Genomic DNA, 25,881 nt, shown 5'->3' on the forward strand with positions numbered 1-25,881 from the left:
CAAAGGGACCGCAATGTGACGGCGAGGTAAGGCGATTGAATTGTACGCGCGAGTGATATGATATGTACAGCGTTGTTTCTGTTGGACAGAACGCCGCTTTCGCGGTGCTGTCGCGAAGAACGAGAGTCTGCGAGACTGGAAAAGTGCCCTTTGTGACGTCGCGCGCGCGCGATAGCGATCAATCGGAGATTAATTAGCGGCGAACGGACTAAGCGTCGACTGACGCGCTCTTTTTCAATTGCAGTTCACCCGATGGTCCAGGTGCCGAACCAGCTGGTCGGCGCGCCGACCGGAACCAACGTCACGTTAGTGTGCCACGTGGAGGCGTCACCCAAAGCCATTAATTACTGGACCCGGGAGTCGGGTAATACAGCGTAGCTCGTAGTGCTTCTTGTTGGCCGATACCAACGCTCGCAGGAGTAACGCCTCTTATCGGCCGCCTCTTATCTCGCTCGCGCTCGCGCTCGAGTACCTCATAATAACTCTCGCGCGTCTCGCGCGAAAACACCCCGGGAGCTTTCATCTCGCGTCCTCGCGAGGAGAAAGCCCGGGCTCGCGCGTCCGAGCAAAAATACTCGTCGAAGCGTGAGATTCTTCCTCTTGCCCTTCCGCCCTTTCGTCTTTTTTTTAACGCCCGCCTCTCGCTGCCGCTCTCGCGCGACTCCAAGTTCCTCGAACCTGTTTCCGCAGGCGAGATGATAATCAGCAACAGCAAGTACGCGATGTCCGAGATGAAGACGTCGGTGTACAGCGTGCAGATGCGCCTGGTGATCATGAACCTGCAGAAGCAGGACCTGGGCGGCTACAAATGCATCTCGAAGAACTCCATCGGCGACGCCGAGGGGAACATCCGGCTTTACGGTGAGTTTTTCAGGAGAGCGGATAACGCTTCGCGCGCGCGCGCGCCCTCTCGACGACGACGACCAGGTGAATACGGGTCGTAAAGTCGCGCTATGCGCGCTCGAACTTCCGCCGAGCACCGGGATATTCCGAGGGGTACTCTGGGAAAAAGTGCTCGCGCAGCGCGATATTGAACCGTTGAAGGCCGTAATTGTTGCGCGAGTATTTTCAATCGGACCGTTCCTTCGCTAGAGACCTCAGATTGATATTAAAATTGTTTTTTTTTTTCCCTTTTAATCCTTGAACACTGGAATATATTTGTTGCCTCCTAATAACTAGGACGGGTGAATTTTTACTCATAATTTTTTAATATTTTCTTAGTTATTCTTTAGTCGCCGTGCGCTCATGAACTAAATATTTGGCAAAAATTTGTAACAACGTGTAAAACTATTTTAAATCATATATAATTTTCTAAAGGGAAAATAATAACTTTCCACTATAAAAAAGACTTCTTTCATTTAAGCAAAAATGATCGAAGGTATTTATGAACGTCGTAAATCCTTGCCTTAAAAATACAAAAAATATATGTTAACTAGTGACACCGTTAAAAAATGCCGTCGCAATTATTTACTTCGATATTATTATAAATATCTTACGTTAATCAGATAAGATTTTATCCAATAGGTCAACCAAAAAGTTCCCTCGCGCTGGCGGTTGACGGGTTAACAACGCTGCAAAACATCTCACGATAAATGTTTAAGTGGACGACGAGTTAAACGTAATTCGTTCATCTTTTTCGAGCGTATCTCACATAGGCGCGCGATGCGAGTGCGTTTCGCCGCACGCGACAGCGGCAAGTTCGAAGTTTAAAAAACGAGAGCACTTTCAACGGCATTAAAACAGCCCTAAGTATGAGGGGATTCTTCGCCGTCGTCGCGACCGGCGACAAGGTATGGCGTATCACTGCGATGCATCGCCGCCGTTTCCATTACACACGCGATTTAATACGTCGCAATCTCGCAGGAGCGATCGACGGCAACGATCTTGTTGCGCGCGTTGCGCAATTTTTCTTGTCGCCTCGTAGCGACGCCAAGATGGCGAATTGACTCGGCTTTATGAGCAGAAATGAACGTTGTTGCGGGAAATTCGGAAAATTCGGTGAGTCTCCGGAAACCATCTACGTCCTGTTTAGCGCGTAGACTTTGGCGGAAATACTGCGGATCATCTCAAATTGATGACCTCGTGTGAATTCCCACCGATAAGCGCAGTTAATGCCAAAGAGGTTTGACCAACCTTATGCGTCGCTAGTGATATTTTTTTGCCCGGCAAAAATAATTATATATGATTATGTACGAAAAATTTTGTCTCTCACTGGGAAAAACGCTGTTGTAAAAATATTATGAAGGTAACAAATGTAACACACACGAAGCAATGTCATTCTTTCTTCGTTTGACAGCATTTTTTCGCTTGCGCACATAGAAAGTCTGGATGTGTGTATAATTTCATATGGCTGTATACATGATCATAAAAAAGACAATTTACATATAATTGTACAGAGTGTATAAAAAGTACTGAGACGGCGAAATATTTCGAAAATTAAGTATTTAAAAAGAAATGTTTCAGACAAAAGTTATATGGTTTCAAGGAAGACATAAAACAATTGAATTATTTTGTTTACAGATGACGCCACTTTTGAGATATTCATTGATCATTTCACTTTTCTTAAATGGAAACTCTAATTCTTCTTATTATATCATCTTTATCTAAGTTAAATTATCGTAAGTTAAATATTGAAAAAAGTTGCTAAGTTTTCCTTAAATATCCCAAAAGATATTAGGCAAATAAAAAGTGTTTCAAGAAAATTGCTCAGATTAATTGGTAAAAAAAGTTGATATAATAGAAAAGTGCGATTTCGATTTAAGAAAAGTAATGATGAGTGAATATCTCGAAAGTGATGCCATCTGTAAACAAAATGATATCCCTATCCTCGTCCCCCTTCAAACCAAATAACTTTTGTCTGAAAAGTTTTTCCATATCTTTTATATCTTTTGAGATATTTGAGTGGATAAATCAAAATGAACTACCCTGTATGATTACTTTTCCTAAATGGAAATTTTAATTTTGTTTATTATATTTTCTTTTTCTACCATTTAATTTGAGCAATTTTTGTTTAAAACATTTCTTTATTTGCCTAATATTTTTTGAGATATTTTAGGAAAACTTGGTAACTTTTTCAGTATTTAATTTACGATATGTTGGTAACTATTTATCGGAGGGAAAATACTAGAAACTTTTCCACTGTGTTTGGTCTCAAAAATGTACTGTTACAATAGTGCACAAACTTTTCTTAATTTGTTGATTTTTGGAAATTTCAAAATCATCAACCTGCGACGGCTTTCAAGACTCTTATCAACCATTAAACACTATGACGCATGAAAATGCACCCGATGATATTTTTTAACTGTTGCCATTAGCAGCACGTTACACAGCGGTGTCCTGCCAGGATTTATAATATTCATAAATATTTATGGTTCATGTAAACTCAAAAGAAATAATAAAAAAAATTATGGATGAAAATTCCCCCGTTCTAGTAACAGGAGGTAACAAAAAGGTTCTAGTGTTCAAGGATTAAATGATTGCGTCACTTTTATTTCCATCGACACCTCAGCCGCTCCATAAAGGAACGTATAGCTGTCGCCGTGTGCGACAAAGAATAGAAAATGAGAGATCCGACGAGTTAGCGAGAGCCAGCCAAGAGTAGCCGAGGAGGGAATATTTTACGTATAAGCTGCGTGTAATCCTCCGAACGCCACTTCTACCGTTTCGATAATCTCAGGAATTTATTTCCGAAGAAACCGCGCGCCACACCGACACTACAAAGATATCGGTATTCGCGAAATTAACTTTTCTCTCTTTCCCTGCCGAGTTTTACTATTTAAGATATTGGAAGCCGAGGCAAGCCGGAAGACAGATCGGAATTTCCGCAGTTTCTTAGCCACGTCTTCGTCGTAACCGTAAGTTATTTCGCCGCGCGCAGATAATATTGTACTCTCTGTATAATATTTATGGAATTCGCTTCCCCATTGTATGTCCGCGAAATACCACCACCACGGTACGTCCATGAAATACCTCAGTCAGTAATCTTTAAAATGTCTTCACGATATCGGTTAAAACACGATTACGGTCTCGTCCTCTTTCTCTCTGCCACTTTCCTCCGCGCGGCCGCACCGTAACATTCTTCCCGCACGTTTAACCCACCGTTCTCTAAGTATATTATCGTATCTCATACACGCGTCCTATTCTGTGCCGATAACAGCACGGCCAAGACGCAGACCGCGGCTTTAATCCGTTGCACTCGGAATACCAGCTGTACTGGCATGAAAATGATTTGACGGCAAAGAGCAATAAAATGCGGCGACAACATTAAAGGAATTAAAGATCCTTTTTGTAGTTTTCCTAGAAATTCAGAAATTGTATTTACATTCATTGAAAACTGCATATCTGACTCTAAACTCGAATTTGAACATTTCTTACGTAACGTAGACGAGTTTTACGTTTCAAGTTACGAGTCTCACGTAACTCCTGAATCTCACGTCAAGTGAGACATTGAGATTTAATGTTAGATGTGAGTTCTTGAGTCGATTAAAAACGTAACGTCACGTACGTCGTGTAATTCAACTGGAAATCTCAGGTTTAGCTTTGCATTTTCAGTTCCGAGTGTCTCAACCGAAGCCTTCATTTATTTATTACTTCAACCGAAATACTCTCCGTTTCGGCTCCGGATTCAAGTCTGATTGCTCCATGTGAGACACGCGATCAACTAACGACTACCGATATTTAAGAATTTATGAATGTGAAACTGCGAGGAAAACGCGTTTCTCCAGAGCATCTTCGGAAAGAAGCGCGCACAATCGCGCGACCTTGATATTTTGAAATCCTACAAAAAGGACTTATGTCACAAGGTGGCTTCCCGACTCTCCGCGAGGTTTAAGGAGACTGGAGGGTCAGATTGCTGAAAAATCGTGCTTGTTTCTGATAATATTTTGTGACGGACTGAATAAATGTGCAAGAATGAACATTTTTGATATATTTATATAACATATGAAGAGTAGAAAAATTTTGTTCATTAACAGATACTCGTATAAATATACGTCCACTTAAATTTTAAACGTGTTTTTCTCGAAATTTTATTGGTCAACTTTTTGCAATGATCTCTCCGAAACTGAGCTTTGTATCGATTTGAAATTTTAAAGCAATAATATTTGTTCATTTGGCTCTCAGATGAACCATGGACAATTACGTCAAAATATCTCATTTCGAGATATTAATTTTTTTATTGTAAGAGAACTGAAAAATTTGAATTTTTTCCTAATAATAGCTGCTATTTTATTAATTCTGTTCGATTTTTTCGTAGTGGTTCACCGGATAATGATAAGCCTCCTTAAGATTTCTAGTTAAAATTCGCTCTGATCGGACCATCGAGAGCCGAGATATTACTGCAAAAGCGACAACTTGAAAAAAAAAGGAGAGTATATTTCAGCTATATATATCGTATATTTATATGAGTATTTGTTAATAAACAAAATTTTTCTATTCTTCATATGTTGTATAAATATACCTAAAATTATCATTCTTGCACATTTATTCAGTTCGTCACAAAGTACTATCAGAAACAAGCATGATTTATCAGCAATCTGACTCTCCGGTCCCCTTAAGACTTATTTTCCGGCTAGTTTGGCGCGCGAGTAACAGCGAGTGAAAGCTGAAATGCGCATAATTAGAACGACTAAAGGTTGTGCTAGCGGTGTCCTCGCAGGTGCGTCGCTGCCATGCGCGGGCGCAATAAGTCGCCATGAGTGTTGCCTCATAATTTCTCGCGCTGATTGAACGTTACGGTCCGTTTACGACGCATGTGCAGGCGCCCGTTTTACTGCCGAAAAGCGAATGAAAAGAGAGAAAAAGAGAGGAACAAGTGCGGCGCATTTTCGCGGGTGACGCAGCAGCCGACAACGTCGACGTCGTCGTCGACGACAACGACGACGACGACGACGACGACGATGCTTCCGCCGGTGCCATCAGCCGTAAATGCGCCCATAACTTCCCGCTTACTTTCCCGGGGCGTCCTTATTTTTTCACAGTTTATTTACCGGATTCCATCACATAATTTTCCGCTTTATAGCGCGAGGAAAAATCCACTGTAGCGCCAGGGCAACTGCGCGCGCTTCTCGCGGATAACACAGCGATGAGGTGTAATCAACTTACTTTACGCGGCAGATTCTTTCGCATTTTCCCGGCCAGGACGCCGCGATTGGCGGCACTCGAGGATGTGGTAATTGAATCGTCGTGGGAAGCCCAAGCAAATGAGATGCCGCGGCGCGGGAAATGGAAGCGCTCACTTAAAATGCCGCGAGCCGAATTAAACGGCCCGTTCAATCTTTGAAAAGCATTCGGTCCGGAGTAGAAAAATTAATAGGGCTCTGGTAAGGGCCTGATTATTTTTCTCTAACATTAATCGAGCCCTAGCAGGGATAGAAAGACAAGGGCCCAACAAGATATGTAATAAAACGGCTTAACGAGTCTTTATAAGGCAATATTATAACGGTTTTATAAGGTAATATCAACCGGGCCTTATAAAGCAATATTTATAGGGCCTTGTAAGGAAATATCTTTATTATTGCTTGAGTAAAAATATTCATTCTTTTCATTCTAAAAAATTTAGACTGCAATTTCTTTATACCTTTATAACCTTGTTAGTATACAACAAGAATTTTTTATTTTAAAAATATAGCATGCTTTACAATAAAATGTAGCATTCTTTACATATAAAAATATACATAAAAATCCTGCTACTGTTTTTATTAAAGTTTGCTGCATTTCAAAACAAAGGCAATACTAGAAAATCCTTGGAAGAGACTAATGAGTATAGCAACTAATAAAACTAACAAAATTTGTTTTTAATTGCGGTATAATTAAAACAGCAAGTGAATCTCTTTTTGTGGCTTTTTGTGGCTTTTTGTGGCTGCTTCGTTAAAACGATATGAGAGAACGCGCAGCTAGTGCGTTGTCGCTTATTTATCCACTTTTACATGTCGCGTAATTCGATAGTCGTAATGACTTATATAAAGCAAAGTTGAGATTTGCACCGTGCGTACGCACAAAAGGCAGAAAAGGGGACAATAGTAAATATTATTTAGTTCCCGTTTGGAGAAGCCTGTAGCTGGAATTACGCGCTCCGATAATCGTCAATCGATTCACCATTAGCGCCCCAATTATCGGCGCTGTAGACTTCTGGATAACATTTGAATATTTTGGTCGACGCGCATTAGCCAATACTTCTTTCTTATCTTCGTGTTGCTTTTCGCATATCGCGTGATCGTTATTGAACAAAGTTATATCAATTCAATTATCATTCGCGCTGACCCGTAAAACCAGATGATACGTGATGAGATAAGAACTGTCAGGCAATTTCTTTATTGGAATACTACCTAGCCCGATTAATCAAACGCGCCTTCGCGGAAAGAAATGGACATGTTGAAAATTATCGGACGTAAACAACGAGCACGGGATCGCACCTGCCGAGATGTAAACATCGCCGAGGTCACATTGATGAGGAACGCGGTCGCTAATATTTTCGCTAGCTCAAAGCCGAAGCACGAGTATGAGAAAAAATATGTCGGTGTATATCGAGGAAAAGACTGCCGTAGCAGTGATTCGTTAAATTTTCTTAAATTGACACTGCGCATAAATATTATGCTCATAAAATATCAGATTAATAAAGTGTTGCAAAAAGATGCCAGCTTCGGTGCAATTAGTATGGTTTTTCACTCGTCAAATATATATCTTATCGATTATCAGAATAAATATTTCCGCAATGATCAGAGAGGAAGCAAACAATGCTTCTCGCAATTCACATTTTTATTAAACTAGATATCAACGCATATTATCGCGCACTATTTTTTATTATCTCTGGTCGAAAATTAATGCGATTTATATATGAGCATGCATTATAAAACACGACGCTTTCTGAGAGTTTGATCTGCGCACTCACCGACTTCTGTTGATTCCTGTGACTCTGCATCCGTCCAGTCTCCTCAGCATTCAGGACAAGTTCCTTTCTTCATATTCATATTTTGTCGCTTTTTCTTTCTCTTTATTTATCTTTTCTCTCGCATTAATTTCGATGGAATTTAAGGAAAAGGAATAACGAGACAAAGAAGCATATATGGTCGCGTTCAAGAGATGAGATTTTTATCCCAAAAAGAAGTAAACACGATAAATTGCAACGTTCCGAAAATATATACGTGAGACGCGATTCGCGTAGAATCAATCGCGAATGAAAATTACGACGTTTAGACAAGAGAGAAAAAACGAAAATGTTTTGTTTCGCAAATTCGGTAATTCGAAAGAAAAGCACGTCTTGTTTCGTAAGGACTAAGTTGTAATGTAAATAAACGCGCGTACCGAATTTATCGGTAATTTCAAATGAAATATTATCGCTTCTGACACGCGTGAAAAATGTAGAAAATTGATAAACTCGACAGACATAAAATTTATCAAGCCGAATAAGATAAATAATGATGAATTTCACGCGCAATTCTGACATTACGCAAATTTTAACATTACACACTACTCGAAACAGGAGTTATATTAATTGAATCGCAACAAATAATTCCATATCTTGATTTCAATATAGTAACAAACTAAAGCATTTATATCTGTATCTTTTAATGATTCAGAGTAAATATAAAAGAGAGAAATATATATTATATCTTAAAGATTCTGTTGTGTAATACGGTCATTGAAAGACACGATCTCCTGATTATTTCGAGCAACGTGTGAAAAAAGTATAATTAAATCGCATTGATTTTCTCGAGATATTGCAAACACCCATCACCATAAAAATGTCTTTTCTTCTCTGACTCACCGATACACAGCAAACAGAGTCAGCCGCGTTCTGTTGCGGATCTGTAACAAAAAATATAGTTTCGTTAGTTAAACCGTTAGGTTAAAAGTTAGGTTAGGTTGAGCCGAGTTCGCGGAAGCGCGCTCGCGCAGATACAAATGTTGATCCTTTGCCATTGTAATTCAACAGCTTTTACTCCAGTCACTCGGTTTTCGATCGCAATGAATCAGGAAGAAATGTACAAACGATCAGTGAACCTCACCTTCAAGCCGACTCTGCTCGGCCCGAACCGGATCCTCCGGTGCGGCATCGGCATCTGTCGAAACTGCGTCCCGGTAACCGCAGCAATCGCGTGGCCACAAACTCCAGCAGATCTGCAACAAGAAGCGAGTTTTCTCATTAGTATTACGACAAATGCGCCTCGCATCAAGAATATGAAAACTCGAGACTACAAATTAGCTTCTTCAACTTAACCAAGTTAACCAATAAAAGTTTACCTTTAAAGACCATGAAACACTGCTATTGCTCAAGATGCTCCGGATCGTCACGCGCACACACACACACACACACACGAATATTACACATTATACGCGCGCGTACACTGTGATCGAGCGTGAAAATTCGATCGAACGGAAATTATTACGCGCGGCGATCCGCCGATCCGTCCGCCGCCGCGGCGTAAACAATAATGGAGACGGTCGCGGTAATTGCATACTTATGAACATGTTGTTTTCAAAGTCGCGCGACCTTGACCCGTCGGGACGCGTCTCAGAGAGCCTGTAACGTTGTATAAAACTTACCTTTTTAAACAAAAAGGTAAAAAGAGGCGCCAAGTACACGCGCAACACGTATATTGTGTTACTTTTAGAAATTTCAAATTATTTTTTTTTTCATGTTATATATGTAACATAAAATTTTACAAGTAAACTTATAACTATAATAAAACTCTACAACAACGCTGTTCTACTTTACAAAAGAAATAATATATTAAAACAGTAACGCCAACCGAGAAACCTAACATATACTCGTATATATGATTATAATATAATTAATTCTTTATTCAAGATAAACTACAATGTTTACGCTTTTAGTACTGTGCATTGTACCGCACCTGAGCGTGTATCATTGGGCAATGTAATTTATTATTTTCGTTATACAAATAATAAGTAGAGATGTGCGAAACTGCGAACTACTCGAATTCGAATCGAATTGAATCGAATCTAATGTAATTCGATTCGATTCGAATCCGAATAATTCAAATAGGAATCAAATGCATTATCGTTTGCGTGCATCAGCTACAAAACGGGCCATCTGGACCTGTATGTTTGAACCCTTAACTTGTAATTAAATTAATTTATAATTAATAACTTAATTATAAATTACTTTAATTATTTAAATATATATTTTACTTTAAGACAATGATATTACAATATCAATATTCCCTTTCATATTAAAACCTTCCATCATTATTTGCATGTTTAATAGTCATGTTAAATTTTTTAATGATTCGATTCGGTTTCATTCGATTCAATTCGAATTCGAGTGAAATCTCATATATTCGATTCGATTCGAATTCAAATTTAAAAAATGAGATTCGATTCGATTCGATTCGACATAAAAATTCTTCATTCGCACATCTCTAGTAATAAGTTTGCACAAGTGAAACTTATACCTCTAACAATAAATTTTTCTATTGAATACTATAAATAAAACTCTACAAAACTGTTCTATAAAAGAATGTTATGACAAAACAATAGCATCAACTGAAAAACTCTACTTAACATCAACTCTGCAAATGAGAGAGATTTGCAATCTGAAGATAAATATATCGAAAACCCCCAATGATACATAGTCCGGTATTTCAAAAACAGCGTCTTCATTATTTACTAGAACACTGAGTTTTATAGTTATTTTACTTACTATTATAATAAATTAGTTATTACAACAATGCAATAAAAAATATTTAATGCAAAAAAACTTGGCTTCTCTCTCTCTCTCTCTCTCTCTCTTTCTCTCTCTCTCTCTTTCTCTTTCTCATTTCTACTCCTGTATTTTAGCAATATTCTTCTCTCTCTTACTCTCTATCGCTTGCTCACTCGCACTCGCTGCTTCTTCAGCGCGCTCGTAACGTCTCTGGTGTCGGAAAAGTGAGATGCACAAATCCTCTTTCCTCTGCGCTCTAATGTTTCTTACTTTCTTACTGAATCGAAATTTTCTGTGATTCGGACTTTATTTATCTTAAAATATTTACACTTAGAGACAATGTACACAAAAAATACAAGGACACTTTTCTCCCTATTTTTTAAGGCCGAATCGATTGGGAAAAAACCTCGATCGATTTAGCCATTGCTGAGATATGAATATCTCACCTGGTTTCAACTCGCAGTTTCGCGTAATATAGGCATGGTGTGCCTCGCGCCGCTCGCTCGGACACAACTTCGTTGCTTGAACTTGGCACGAGGCACTACCGTGCCTCTTGAATCTTTAAAAGAACCAGATAGAGCGTACCTGCTAAAATAATACTAAACTATGACAATTTTATTACACACTTCAGATCTTATTAATTTTCTGTAATAACACTTGATTTTTATATATCTAAGGCATCCCTAAAAAATCCTTCCAAGGCTCTTCTCAGCTTTTCCTATTATACCCTTATTTCGTAGAATATAAGATACCTCTAAAAGATCCATCTCAGATGATGTGGTAATAATGAAGCACCCCTTAATAGAGCATTCTACTTTCGAATCGATTCTACTTTCAGCCTTATCAGGGGGGCCTTATGCTTCATGAAGATGGCCCTAACAATTTTTTGCTCGGGGTGGTCTTCCCGTTTTCTCCACGATCAGTCGCGACAATAAAATTCGAACTTAACTTAATAAACAAATACAATGCCCGATCTTTTTCTTCCAAAAGTTGAAGAATCGATTTTCGATCCGCTGATGCTTTGACTGGTCAATGTCGTTTCGTTTAACGAAGAATTCAAGCACTCACTGTCAACGTTCGGAAGAATCGATTTGCCCGAAAATCGAATGGAAAAGAATCGATTCGGGAGGAAAAGATTGCTTCTCCGCTAAAATTATTAATTGTCGCCGGCTTCGTCTCCAGTTCAGACTATTCGTAACGCGCGGTATTAGCGCTCGCGCTCGCCATTTCTGCAGGTGCTCCCGCGAATGCTGTATTTTTGATCGAAATAACAGAATGAACTCGGCGCGGCATTCCCCGCCGCGTAATTAGTGTCGCCGAAAGTTATCGCGCCGATAAAAGATCAGCTGCGGCGCATTACGCGTCGCGAGTTTCGCGCGCGCATCCGCGCGGCGCGTTATCGTGGCGAAAATGCAGCGCAGCGCGGCGCAGCGCGATCGGAACGAAATTCCGGACGAGTTATCGACGAGAAGCGCGCGTAAAATTACGAATTCACGCGCGCCGCTGCATCTGCATCTGCGCATCCCTACGCGTGCGAGAGAATATCTCCGTGTGATGCTGCCGTCGAAAAGACGCGACAGCGGAGCGAAACACACGCGGGGGTGATAAGGAGGGAGAAGGGGGAAAGGCGAGAAAACGCGATAAAAAGATCTAATCGCGTCTAGTGCCGCTGGTATAACCCGGATATTTTTGCAGCCGAGTGCCTCGATGGTAACAGCCGGATAACCGAACACGCGAGTGCTAAAAAATAGAAAAAGGGATAAAAGTAGAAAAAAGATACGTTTAAAAAATCATACGTCTCGTTTTGCATAAAAAGGTTTTTCTCTCACCGGTCTGCTCGCGCACGGATATGCTGAAGCGAGGACAATAAAGAGCGAATGTTCTTTGTCAAATGTTTCATATGTTATATCAACGTATTCTGAATTTTTTTTTATATATACCTTGGTAAAAAAGGCAAAAACTTAATATTTTGCAAAGCGTCGATTTTTTCGCTGATCTTCCTTGATGCTCCTCAACGCTGACATCTACTACTCATCATTTGTTGTAATTATTGCTGCGCCTGTAACTTGCTTCGCCCTTTGTGCACGAATTATTATCGTATATTTGATATTGTAGCCATATTGTCGTGCTCGGTAAAGCTACTAACACTATTATTGTTGCTTTTATTATCCAATAATATGCTGTTTTATTATTATAGATAACAATATATATTTTAGTCTCAATATGCTTTGCCAATATTTTTCTAGTTATGTGTTTTTAATTTGTCTTCATTTTGTCAACATATTCTCAATATTTTGCCTTGTTGTTATTATTTTCAAGCGTGAGAGATAAGTAAATAAATAATCATAACACAGCGCGTATGCGCTGTTGCCTCGCCTCTCGCGCACAATTCATCATTATTGTACGCCTAATATTTTAACCATTGTTATTGTATCCGATAAAGCTACCACTAATAATTATCCATACTACTTGCATTGTATTATTATTGTGTAATAACGCACTATTTTAGTCATTATAGATAACAATATACATGAATATTTTTTATCATATTATTTTGTCAATATTTTCTCAATATTTTGTCTTATTATAGTCATTTTCGCGCGTAAGGTGACTTGAGAAAAAAATAATCGTAAGGACAGCGGGAATCGACGAGCACGAACCGTGTCGTGGCAAGAAGGATCTCAATCGCTCATCCGGCTCGCTAACGCGTATAAAAAGACGTAACAAGTGGAAGAGAGCGGCGGCCGCGCGAGATACTCGCGAGTTAACCGGGCCGGCGCTCGCGTCCGCAACCCTCTAATGACGGCAATTTTATCGCTCTGTCGTGTAAAGAGCGGCCGTGCGAGGGTGGTGCGCGATGGTATCCGGGCATGCTCGAACTTCTCGTTGAAGTCACGCGATCAGATAAGCTCGAAGGATTAACTGTTAAACCGCCGGTGTAAACTGGGCACGGGAGCGGGGAAGAGGGTGAAAAGAGCGCGCGCGAGCACGTTTCCTACACAAGGCCGGCGGCGGGGAGGGGCAGGGTAGATTTAAAGGCGCCGAGACAGAGAGGGAGGGGGGCTGGGAAGGGTGATAATGGGATGGGGTGAGGAATCGAGGGTGAGGGGGCGAGGGGCGAGAGAGAGGCTACATCGATGTTGGAGGACAGTGGCGGCATGTTGGCGCGTCATGTCGAGAGCCGAAAGTCCGCGAAACAATATCCAAGCTTTCCATCCCCCAGCTGCAGCGCGCCGCTTTTTCGTGTCCTCTTTTCCGCCGCTCTTCCGGGGATGTTCTTGTCACAGATTGCGCAGGGACGCGCGCGAGCGGTCGGGATTATGGATTTACTTTGATAAATGGCGACTCGATGTATCCGCGAGGCGCAACCCCGGAATGAAGATATTGCGCCGCTTTAAATTATCAGGTCTGGCAGTTAATTCTCCCCACAATTGTTGACAATTTTCAATCTTCATTTAAAAATCAATGGAACAGGATTAATTAATGCAATATTCTCCGTTGCAGTCGAAGACGTTACGCCATTTATTGAGCATTGCCGAATCCCATTACGAACAGAGACTTGGTGGTTTTAACCCTTTCACTGTTAATGGGAAGTATACTTCCCACCTTTTCTTGATTCAATTTTGCGTTGTAAATCACATAATTTTGAAGAACTAATCGGGGATGAGTTTTCCAGATAACTGAATAGTTGTTCAACATACTCCAATAGGCTTTTATACCCAATTATTCATTTGTGATTATTTATAATGAATCAAAATTGAAAAAAATGCTTTCTTTAGGGAAAAATCGATTCCTCGGAGAGTATTGAATGTAGAGGTCTAAAATTTTCACCAAATATTTTTCTGATGTTGTACAAAAACATGTATTTTTTTCAGTATTTTTTTGCAAGTTTGATTTTTCTTTATAAACAAATATTTCTACAAAAACGGCCGAAATTGGATTTTTTTGCACTTTTTAGCTCTATTTTCCTAGTTTTTTCATTCTGTATATCCATCTTATCCGTACTATCAATATTATTTTACTTAAAAAATTCGTAATCAACGACTCGAAACACCCATATATCATCAATAATAATCGGAATTTTTATCAATTTCGTACATTATGGTCGCCATATTGAATCCGTTATTTTGAATTTTGCAAATCTGACTTCAGATTCGCAATCAGCGACCCGAGAAACCAATACACCATCAATAATAATTGAAATTTTCATTAATTTTGCACATCATGATCGCCATATTGAGCCCGCCATTTTGAATTATGCAAATCTGACTTTAGATTCGTACGAATCAGCGACCCTAGAAACGTAGGGCTACCAAATATTTTAATAATTTCTTCAAAGGAAGTTAATTCAGCAATGAAAGGATTAAGGCTATAAAGTCATCGATGAAATTTTGTACGTCGTCAACTGTCGGAAAATATGTATCAGACAGTGCGTGTTGTATCGATCGAAACAAGTGAAAGTCTGATGGAGTCAAGTCTGGAGAATACAACATGTGTGGAAGAACTTCCCAGCCCAAGTGTAAGATGGTTTCCTTTGTGGCTTCTGCTGTATGCGGTTTGCCATTGTCGTGCGGCAGAATGACTTTACGACTGCCTTGTCCAGTAAATGGCCTTTTTTCTCGATCGCATATCGCTCAAACGTATCAATTACTCTTGGTAAATCTCTGCTCTAATGATTTTATCCGGTTCCAAGAGTTCATAGTACAGCACACCCTTTTGGTCCCACCATGCACAAAGAAGAACTTTTTTTTCTGAAACGTTTGGATTTTGCTATCGACGTTGTCGGTTGACCAGAATCTACCCATGATGTGTTGCGTTCAGAATTTTTATACATAATCCATTTTTCGCCACCAGTTACGATTTTGTGCAAAAGATCATTTTTTGTTCTTTGGCGAGCAAGGTAACACGCATATGGTCAGTCGGCGATTTTTCTTGTCAATGGTTAGCTCATGTGAAGCCCACTTGCCTTCTCCCTGCACCTTTCCCACACGATCGTAAATAGCTTTTTGGCTTATCCCCAGCTTTCCCGCGAGTCCTTGTTATATTTGTGCCATATTTTCATTCAGTAGATTTTGCAACTCCTCATCTTCAAATCTTTTTGGCTGACCGGGGCGTGGTCGTTCAAATCAAAATCTCCACTTCGAAAATGTTCAAACCAGTTTCGGCACGTGCGATCACTCTCAAAATTTTTACCGTAAGCAAATTATTTTGGCTGCTTCGGAAGAATTTTTGTTCAAATGAAATGCGAAATGCATCGCCTATCGAATACGTACTTTATTGACAGCCATTGTGAACACTACTAATTATTTGAGGTTATGTGCATCAAACGCCAAACCATATATGTCATTTCGTAAAGTCAAATATTAACACGTTAAAATCGCAAAAGAGCGGGAGAATATTTCAATTTAAAATTTTGCTCTGAGCTATGTAAATTTCATCGAAAAGAATTAATTAACTAACTAACCTAATATAAGTCCGTTGCGGAATAGAACCACCGATGTGGCGAGATCGCGTAATGCGTGATGTTTTATGACTTGAGGAAGGCTTAGCGTGTGAAAAAATTGTTAAAATGTTAGTTTACAGTGCGAGGAGACACGCAAAGAGAAGCCCGACAAATTTCCTTGCCAATGTTCACAAATAAATGTGGTTTATGATGCGCAATTTTGACACTGTCACGAGAGGTTGTCGGCGGAACGTGCATGATATTTGAAAACCCACGCGAGAAATAATCGTCCCTCGCGTTTTGACTTTCGGTCGAAATTTTTCGCGCTGAAATATCGCATGTACGTATGCTAATGAACGTTATCAGAGGAATTCAACGCGTTAACCGTTGTCGGAAATTACGTACTTGCCACAATTTTCTCAAAAACTACACGGCCAACGATATTTCTGCAATATTTTTACAAGTCTCTCTTTCTCTTTTTTTTCCTCTCTTTTTCCTTCGCTCTCGTTTGATCGCTTTTCATTAAGAGCGTAAAAGAAATTTCGATTAAAAACGTGATATCAACATCCGCTTCGTACGTGCGACGCACGTAACCTTGATTTCAATTATCTCAGCTTCGGTACAGTCAATCTCCTTCTAATTGGCTACGTGTCTAGACCGTATTTCCGTCTTACAAGTAACTTTCACCAAGTGTTACACGCCGATTGTTTTCATGTTTTGAAATCTGATTTAGGAGTCAAATAGAAGATAAAATGCACAAAAAAATTAGCTCAATATTATTCAGACCATTTATACAAGGGGTGCAAGCTGAAGAAATAAGGAAGATATGATACAATATTTCTCGGAAACAAGATATTTTAAGGAGAAACTTTTGAAACAAAAATTGCTTGGTTTCAAAGGACATGTAAGATAATGATTTTTGTTTGACCTTGAGAGTCTCTTTCAAAGTCACGATAAGGTCATCATAAACATTTTCGACAAAATCGCGAGATTTTATTTATGTTATAATCCTGTATGAAAAAAATAAGTAAACATACACATACACATCGTAAGTTAAATATTGAAAAAGTTAACGAGTTTTCCTTAAATATCTCAAAAAATGTTAGGCAAATAAAAAAATGTTTCAGACAAAAGTTATTTAAATGAATTGGTAGAAAATGACGGTGTAATAAAAACTTGGGATTTCCATTTAAGAAAAGTAATAATTAATGAATATCTCGATAGTAATGCCATTTATAAACAAAATGATATAATTGTTTTATGTCTCTCTTGAAATCATACAACTTTTGTTGTAAACATTTTTTTCTAAAATGTTTTCGAGATATTTTACCGGTCCCGAACCCTTTTTCCTCACCCCGTATGTATATGTATGTGTGTGTATGTGTGTTTACTTATTTTTTTCATACAGTATTATAATATAAATAAAATCTCGCGATTTTAACGAAAACGTTTGTGATGACCTTATTGTGACCTTGAAAGAGACTCTTACAAGGTCAAACAAAGATCATCTTACATGTCCTTTGAAACCAAGCAATTTTTGTTTCAAAAGTTTCTCCTTAAAATATCTTGTTTGCGAGAAATATCATATCTTCCTTACTTTTTCAGCAGGCAACTCTTTGTATAAATGGTCTGAATAATATTGAGCTAATTTTTTTTGCACATTTTATCTTCTTTTTGACTCCTAAATCAGATTTCAAGAGATGAGAACAATCGGCGTGTAATATTTAGTGAAGGTTAGTATATACTGTGAAAATTTCAACAGATCTCTGAGGAAACGAATCTACGGAATAACTATTTCGTTGCTGTTTGGTAAAAGGTTGTCTCGTGAAATGAATATCTCAGTAACTCGTTGTAACTCTTGAGTTACACGAAAAATATATATCGATCAAAGTGTTGTATTATTTAAGTGTCTTCACGATCGGTGAAAGATTCGAAGAGCGTTAGCAAATTGTAATATATGCGATCAATGTCGACGCGCGTTTCCTCGCGTCCATTAACGCGTCGTTGTTCTATTTTCATTTTTGCCTTCCGCGCAAATCACATTTAAGATGTTAATAAAAACAACTATGACACATAAAAATACATAGACATTGTGCAAAAGAATTATAGAATTTTTACCGCAGTCGCTCTTGAAAGTACAAGCATGAGAGCTCGTAATTTGCAGAAATATTCCATGTACGAGAACGGAAAGAAAGGTGACACTCTGCCGTTATAAACAAGTTAAAAAAAAGAGATAGAGACTTTGGCAGAGATGTGCATTGAAATAATCGTCCTCATAAGGACAGGTGCTTAAACCTCGAAAGCAAAAGCTACCATCAATCATCAACCCAAACTAACTTTTCTTCTTATTGTTTACAGCAAAGTATATGCGAGAATGAATCTATTTTATCGTAATGTTGACACTATTAATACAATGTGAATAAGTGCCTACAAAGTTATCATTGTCAGTGCGATTACATTTTCTAATAAGATAAAACATTCGCATGGGGTGAAATTTTCACGGCCCACGGCGGCCTTTGAGGGTTAATAGAGACGAGCAGAATCGAAAGTTTGCACCGGCAAACAAGAAAAAAAACGAGTTCACTGCGGCCACAATTTTAGAGTAGCCAGAGACCTTTCGCCGCATCTTTTATCAACGAAATATTAATTTGTGATACATTCTAAGATAATTATCTGAACATGTAACTCACCTCAATTATCGGCAGACGCAGTTTATTCTTCCTGCCGTGTGACTAACCCGTTTCCGACGCCATCCTCGCCTGAAGACGGTCGCCTAAAATAGCGCATCGACCGGGACTATTTCCTTCTTTCTTCCTCTCCCGTGGCTTTCGAGTTCACGATTTTTCCTTCCTCGCCACGACTTTCGAGTTAACTCTGCAAATCTGAGGGGAAGAAGGCGTGATTAATAACATAACGAGCGTAAAACAACGCGCCCCGCTCGATCCGCGGAGGCATCGAAAAAACGCCGCGCAACAACAATGGCCGGAGGTCGTCGGGGCGTCAGGTCGCCGATTAAAAGACTGCGAAACAATATCTCTCTAACGCCGCCTCCCTTCGCCCCGCCGTTATCTCTCTTCTTGTTACCCGCCGTCCTCGCGCCCGACCTAACCTCACCGCCGTGCCGCGCTACTCCTGTCTCGTATTAGTTATCGTTTATCAGCCGACCAGACAAAACGCGGTGTGCCCGGAATTGGGTGAGCCATCTGTTGCCAGACATGATCGATAAAAGTCTGCCAAGTGTTATCAGTGCTAAACTGCTATTTCGACGGGCTGCGCCGCACGCGTGCGCGCGTCCGCCAGCCCTCTTCTCTTCCACTTCTCTACTTCTTCTTATAGTTCTTCCAACCGACGGTCTACCGCAACCTGTCTCTTCGTTCACAGCAGCTGTACACCCGGCCCGAGGGCTCCGGGATGGGGCTGAAAGGGATATGAGGACGAGAGAAGGGGGGCGCGAAGGGTGTGTGTCGCGGACAGATTTTACTTGGCGAAAATTGTCCGGCCGCTGCGAGATTGATTCTCATTTCGCGAGAAACGCTCAGCTGGCAGATTATTAGAGAGAGAGAGAGAGAGAGAGAGAGAGAAAGCGACTTTCCCGAATAGGAAAATTAGCAGGACTCTGGTAAAGGCCTGATTATTTCTCCCTAACATCAATCGGACCCTAGCAGGGTAGTAGAAAGATAAAGATCCTACAAGATGTGTAACAAATGGTTTAATGGGTCCTTAGACCCTAAGACAATATTATAAGGGCCTTATAAGGCAATATCAACCGGGCCTTATAAAGCAACATTGATAGGGCCTTATAAGGAAATATTTTTATTATTGCTTGAGTGAAAATATTCGTTCTTTTCATTCTAAAAAATTTAGACTGTAATTTCTTTATTCCTTTATAACCTTGTTAGTATAACCTACAAAAAGAATTTTTTATTTTAAAAATATAGCATACTTTGCAATAAAATATAGCTTCCTTTACACATAAAAATCCTGCTACTGTTTTTATTAAAGTTTGCTGCATTTCAAAACGAAGACAATACTAGAAAAATCCTTGGAAGAGACTAATGAATATGACAACTAATAAAACTGATAAAATTTATTTTTAATTGCGGTATAATTAAAAAATCTTTAGAAGAATCAGATAAAGCGTACCTACTAAAACAATACTAAACTATGACAATTTTATTACATATTTCAGAACTTATCAACTTTTTCTATAACAAAACTTGATTTTGTATATCTAAGGTCTAAGGCCCTTCTCAGCTTTTCCTATGAAAGCCTCATTTCGTAAAATCTAAAGTATTCCTAAAAGATCCATCTCGGGGCCTTATGCTTCACGAGGATGGCGGTGACAATTTTTTATTCGGATTGCTGCGAGAGACCTTTTTCTCCTCTCTTCCTCCTCTTCCTCTTGATGCGCGCACGAGGGAGAAAGCGAATTCGTGAGCAATAAACGTCGTTCCGGCCGGCCGAAAGTGAGGCGGGGACTTTCGCATGAGGAATTAATCTCGCGTCCTGATTAAATTCGTTAGCGATATTGCCGAGCCGGGGGTGACCGGGGGCGAAGAGGAAATTACGATGGAGACTGGTTCTCGTTGCGAGAGCGTCACGAGCACTCTGTAATGAGTAAGTAGCAATGGTCGGCGGAGCAGGTCCGCGCGCTTAATTCAATATCATTGAAACGCGATCTTGTCAATTAGCCGTGTAATTTTGGTATTTAGTATCTCGCTCGCGGAGCCACGTAATCAATCTACGTAGGAATTAGACATTCTAACGTTACGCGTATCAGCTTGCATTAATATAATTCCGCTCAAACAGCCCGCGACGCGTTTAACGTTTTAACTTTCAATCAGGTCTCTATAATTCCATCGCGATTGAACGCGCGCGCGCGCGTCTCTCTCTCTCTCTCTCTCTCTCTCTCTCTCTCTCTCTCTCTCTCTCTCTCTCTCTCTCTCTCTCACTCTCTCTTTTCCTCTGGCGGAAGAAGGAACATCACGCGAGACGAGGAGGAGCGACGTTTTGCATCTACCGGATAGCGGCCATAATTACGGCCGCTCTCGATAAAATGGTCGACACGACGTAAATCGGATTTAATTGCGCCCGGAACGCCGTGGCGGATGTCTGAGCCGCGCGGCGGTGTATCGAATCGCAGAAAATTAGCGTTGTTTACTTCGTAACGGGCGGACGAGCCGCGGCCGCGATTGATCCTAACATGCGGGAGATAACGGGAGCCTCGTGTATTATCGTGGCTACGCCGCAACACCGCGTCGCTCGCTATCGCGCATCGGCTCCGCTCTTGTAATTCGCGCTCGTCGAATTTCAATGAGAGACGCGCGCGCCGCGTTCTAAATTACACCGTAAAGCGCGCACTTGCGATGCTCACAATAGGGATACCGATTTCTTTTCAAACAGATCGATTTAAAGATCGATCGAAAGATTCGAATCACGGAGAAAAAGATCAATCTTTAAAAAATCGGTTTATAAAGAATCGGTTTCAGAAAATCAATTTGAATCGATATGCGTGCAGAGTGGAACCACTCATTAAAGTATATTGTCTGTCAAATTTCTACATTCTAAAATAGACCTCGTGTGTTATATTACATATAGTTTAATATGAATTAAAGAAATTAAACATATGCTATTCTTTTAGTTGTGTTCTGTGTGTGTGTGTGGCCAGAACAAAATAGAAAAAGATCTTTAAATCTTTATGCCAAGGGTTTAATTAGTTTGATTAAACGTCAATCAAGGGTTTTTAAACGTTAAATAAGAATTAAATAAGAAATCACGTTTACTATTATATGCATATACATATGTATACAATGTATATTATTATATGGAGTGGCTGTGATTGGTTCGCGCGTTTCGTTCCACTGAAAATTCTCGCCCATGGGACATCGGTCTAAAGGCAATATAATGTGCATTGTGCAACCACTGAGTGAGTTCCAATGTTACAACTAAAAGAAGTAAAAAAAAACCATATTACTAGTAGAAAGTGAAAAAATCGTGTTGGCGATTTTCAGAATTTACAGATCGATCCTTGAATCGATTCAGTTCCAGAAAATCGATTTGAAATCGATCTTTTAGGCTCTTTAGGATCTTTAGGATTAATCGATCTTCGATTAAATCAGCATCCTGACTCACAGCGGCCGTCCGCGGAAGGAAGAGAGACGGCTGACTTTGACGAGCGTAGAGAGACTTCCATATGTGAACTAGACTGCTGACTTTGAACGATGGAATGGCGGTGGATGATGGACGCTGTATCATTTTTAGTTTGTACAATGTGTGTGTGTGTGTGTGTGTGTGTGTGTGAGTGCCACGAGTGGGCAGTTCACGACTATTTTAATCAAGGAAATAGTGCGTCATGTTTCGTTTTGCAAAGTTAAAACTGTAAATATTTGTCTCATATTTTTTCGTATTTTTCGTCCTCCTCTCTTGGGCGCCTATCGTCCACCAACGTGTTTCAGATCCTTGATTAATAAATATAAATTAAGCTCTTTACAGTATATATATATATGTATATTACAAATATACAAAGTGTACAAAAGTACCGGGACGGCGAAATATCTCGAAAATTAAGTATTTTAGGAAAAACAAACGTTTCAGAAAAAATGTGTATGATTTTAAGGGAGACATAAAACAACTATATCATTTTGTTTACAGATGACACCACTTTTGGAATATTCACTAATCATTATTTTTGTTAAATGGAATTCTTTTTTATTATATCATCTTTTTCTATCGATTAATTTTAACAACTTTTATCTAAAACAGTTTTTTATTTACCTAATATTTTTTGAGATATTTAAGGAAAACTTGATAAAAAAGAAAGAGTATTATACTTTTTTACTTTACTTAATCTCAAAAATATATTGTTACAATAGTGCCCTAACTTTTGTAAACTATCAACCTTTGGAAGTTTAAAAATTATTAAATTAACAAAAGTCAGGGCGCTATTGTAACAATATATTCTTGAGACCAAATAGAGTAAAAAAGTCTAGTATCATTTTTTTTTCCGACAAATTGCGAGATATTATAAGTTAAATATTGCGAAAACTTTTCCTTAAATATCTCAAAAAATATTAGGCAAATAAAAAAATGTTTCAAACAAAAGTTGTTAAAATTAATTGGTAGAAAAAGATAATGTAATAAAAAATTGAGATTTCCTTTAAGGAAAGTAATGATTAGTGAATATCTCGGAAGTGGTGCCATATCTATAGACAAAATAATATAATACAATAATATTATAATATTATTATTATTATTATATTATAATAATAATATTATATAATTAAACAATATAATATAGTTATTTTATGTCCCTTTTAAAACCATACAACTTTTGCTTGAAACATTTTTTTTAATGATGCTTAAAAGTTTTTGAGATGTTTCGCCGTCCCTTTTTTACTTACTTTTTATACATCCTGTATATAAATTCTTAATATAAATTCTGACATTCACACTTCAGCAGATTTATATTAGAATAAACTCAAAATTATATAGCCACCCCCACACAATTCCCTTGAGATACGTTTGTGTGAAAAATCAGCGGTCTAATTGACGTACAAAACTCGTCGGCTGCTTAGAAGCCGTATCTTTGTCTATCGAGTGAATTTTCATTGACCAACGGCTTCCTACAATCCCCGCTTAAAGCTCAGCTTTCCTAACACCAGCAAACAAGAAGAGGACAGACTGATTATAGTTTCTCCTATATTTTGATGAGAGAGAAATCACCCAATGCGCGGATGTCACACGAAATATATTCGCTAGGTGGGTGGGAGACGCGAGAGGGGCAAAAAGAAAGATGTCGATAGTCGCAGTCGTCGTCGAGTTAGCAGCGTAAGTGGCGGATAAATCTCGCTTGAAGGAAGAAAGGAGTGAGACCTGCACGGGGGCGAGGAAGTATACCTCGATTCTGCTTTCTGCCGCATAACTTGCGCGCGATGAAGCGCGTCTATTGGAAAGAATTCTTACTTCGCTCTTTTATTCGCGGCGCGTCAGGTGACGTCCAGCGCGCGGCGTGTTTCACGCGAGATCCTCCGTCGGGCTTCCACGCATGCGGAAAAAAATGATAGCCACTCGCGCGGCATATCGGCCGAGAGCACCGACCGACCACGTTTGAAATAATGTCCCGAGACGATCGTGCCTTGAATTCGCCGGCGAGCAGCGCGACGAGCATGGCGAGCTTTTCATCACGCCCGGCAACACGAGTATCGACGACGACTCGGCCCGTTCTCGGCGACGTCGACTCGACAACTTGTTGGAAGAGCCCCTTTTACTCCCCGTCCCGCGTCTCCGTGTAACCTCGCCCCCCCCCCCATTAACTCCGAAAGTAACGCCTTATTCCGAGTATCGAAGATTCAGCGGCGAAATCGAAGATAACGATTCCGGCAGAATTGTCCGGCTATCTCCCGCCGGAATCGTAGAAGTTTCAAAAAATTAACAAGTTATCAGCCGCTTCGGATAATTAATAAATTAGAGTGCGATCGAGAGAAATTATATTGCAAACACTGAATATTAAAAATGAGGTGAAGATTATACACGCTGTAAAAACTGAGAATTAAAAGTAAATCATCAAAATCATATGATAAAAATTAAAAATTAAAACGACCACATGAAATTGCACATTATAGAAATGGAAGATTAAAATCTTTCAAATCTTTTAAAACAACGCTGCTTGAAGGCTCAAAGATTCTTCGTAATTCTGATTTTAAAAGATTTTAATTTCTATACATGTATATATATATACTTTTTGTTTGTTTTTGGTTCTCCTTCTTTTCTTTTTGTGTTGCCATTTCCACTCTACTTATTTTCAGGTTTCTAAATGTCCGTTCCTATTTTTTCTCTCTCATTTGTTATCTTTCAATTTCTCCATAGACGATATGCGATATCGAATATAAATGATGTATAAAGTTGTATCAAAGGCGTCTTCTCCCGTCAATCGCGAAATCAGCAAATAAAGCAAATAAATACGAGTAAACAAATTATAAATAAAATATAAATAATATTATAATATAAAAATATATTATATTATGGTTGTTACATTTTATTATTTATATAAAATATAAATAATAAAATATACAAAAGTATAAATGCTGTCATTAAAGACCGCGTCAATCTCATCAGTCGCATCCTCGACAAATCCATCAAAATTTTCGCACTTGGCGCCCTCAACAACAGAGAGCCGTGCTCAAAGGGACGAAGGGCCGAAGTGTCCTTCCCCCGATTAAGCACCCCGCAACATTCCCTCACGCATTAACCCGATATTTCCCGGTGCTTGCCGGTGTTCCAGACATGGAGCTGCCGGACCACTCGAAGGTCGGCAACCGCAGACTGGAGGACGACGCGGACGAGTCGCTGGGCAATCGTGATCACAGACTGAACCACGTGTACCAGGGCTCCCTGCGGGAGATGGGCTCGACCCTGGAGCCGATGTTCGACGCGGACGACAATTCGGCGTCGACCACGTCGAGGGAGAGCGCGCCGCCCGCCTTCGGCGTCGTCCTCATCGGCCTCGCGCTGCACCACTTGCTCGCTTCGACGTAAGATAGACGTAACACACCCCACGACTAAACCTGAACCGGCTCGCCGCAGAGCTCGAGAGTGCGCGACTCTCCCGGCCGCGTCTTCCGCGACCCAGCCCGGTCGTTGACGTCGACATCGCGACGGCGACGACGAACAAGTAGCATCGCTCGCGACCGCGCGATCGGGACATCGCGCGAGACTCACCACGGACGAGGAGATCGGACATCGAAGATCGCCATGGCAAGAGGAAAATGGCGGG

The 25,881-nt window shown here is 39.9% G+C and overlaps 1 protein-coding gene across 1 annotated transcript; it reads left to right on the forward strand.

The window, feature by feature from the left end:
- Positions 1-213: 213 nt before the first annotated feature.
- On the forward strand, positions 214-25,881 carry LOC112589185 (lachesin-like; the record flags this gene model as incomplete). Its single annotated transcript, XM_025301445.1, has 3 exons — positions 214-364; positions 691-861; positions 25,390-25,881. Coding segments are annotated over 3 exons (576 nt in total), but the record flags the coding sequence as incomplete, so codon positions are not given.

Source organism: Harpegnathos saltator, unplaced genomic scaffold (genome assembly GCF_003227715.2).
Source record: "Harpegnathos saltator strain DR-91 unplaced genomic scaffold, Hsal_v8.6 scaffold419, whole genome shotgun sequence".
NCBI lineage: Eukaryota > Metazoa > Arthropoda > Insecta > Hymenoptera > Formicidae > Harpegnathos > Harpegnathos saltator.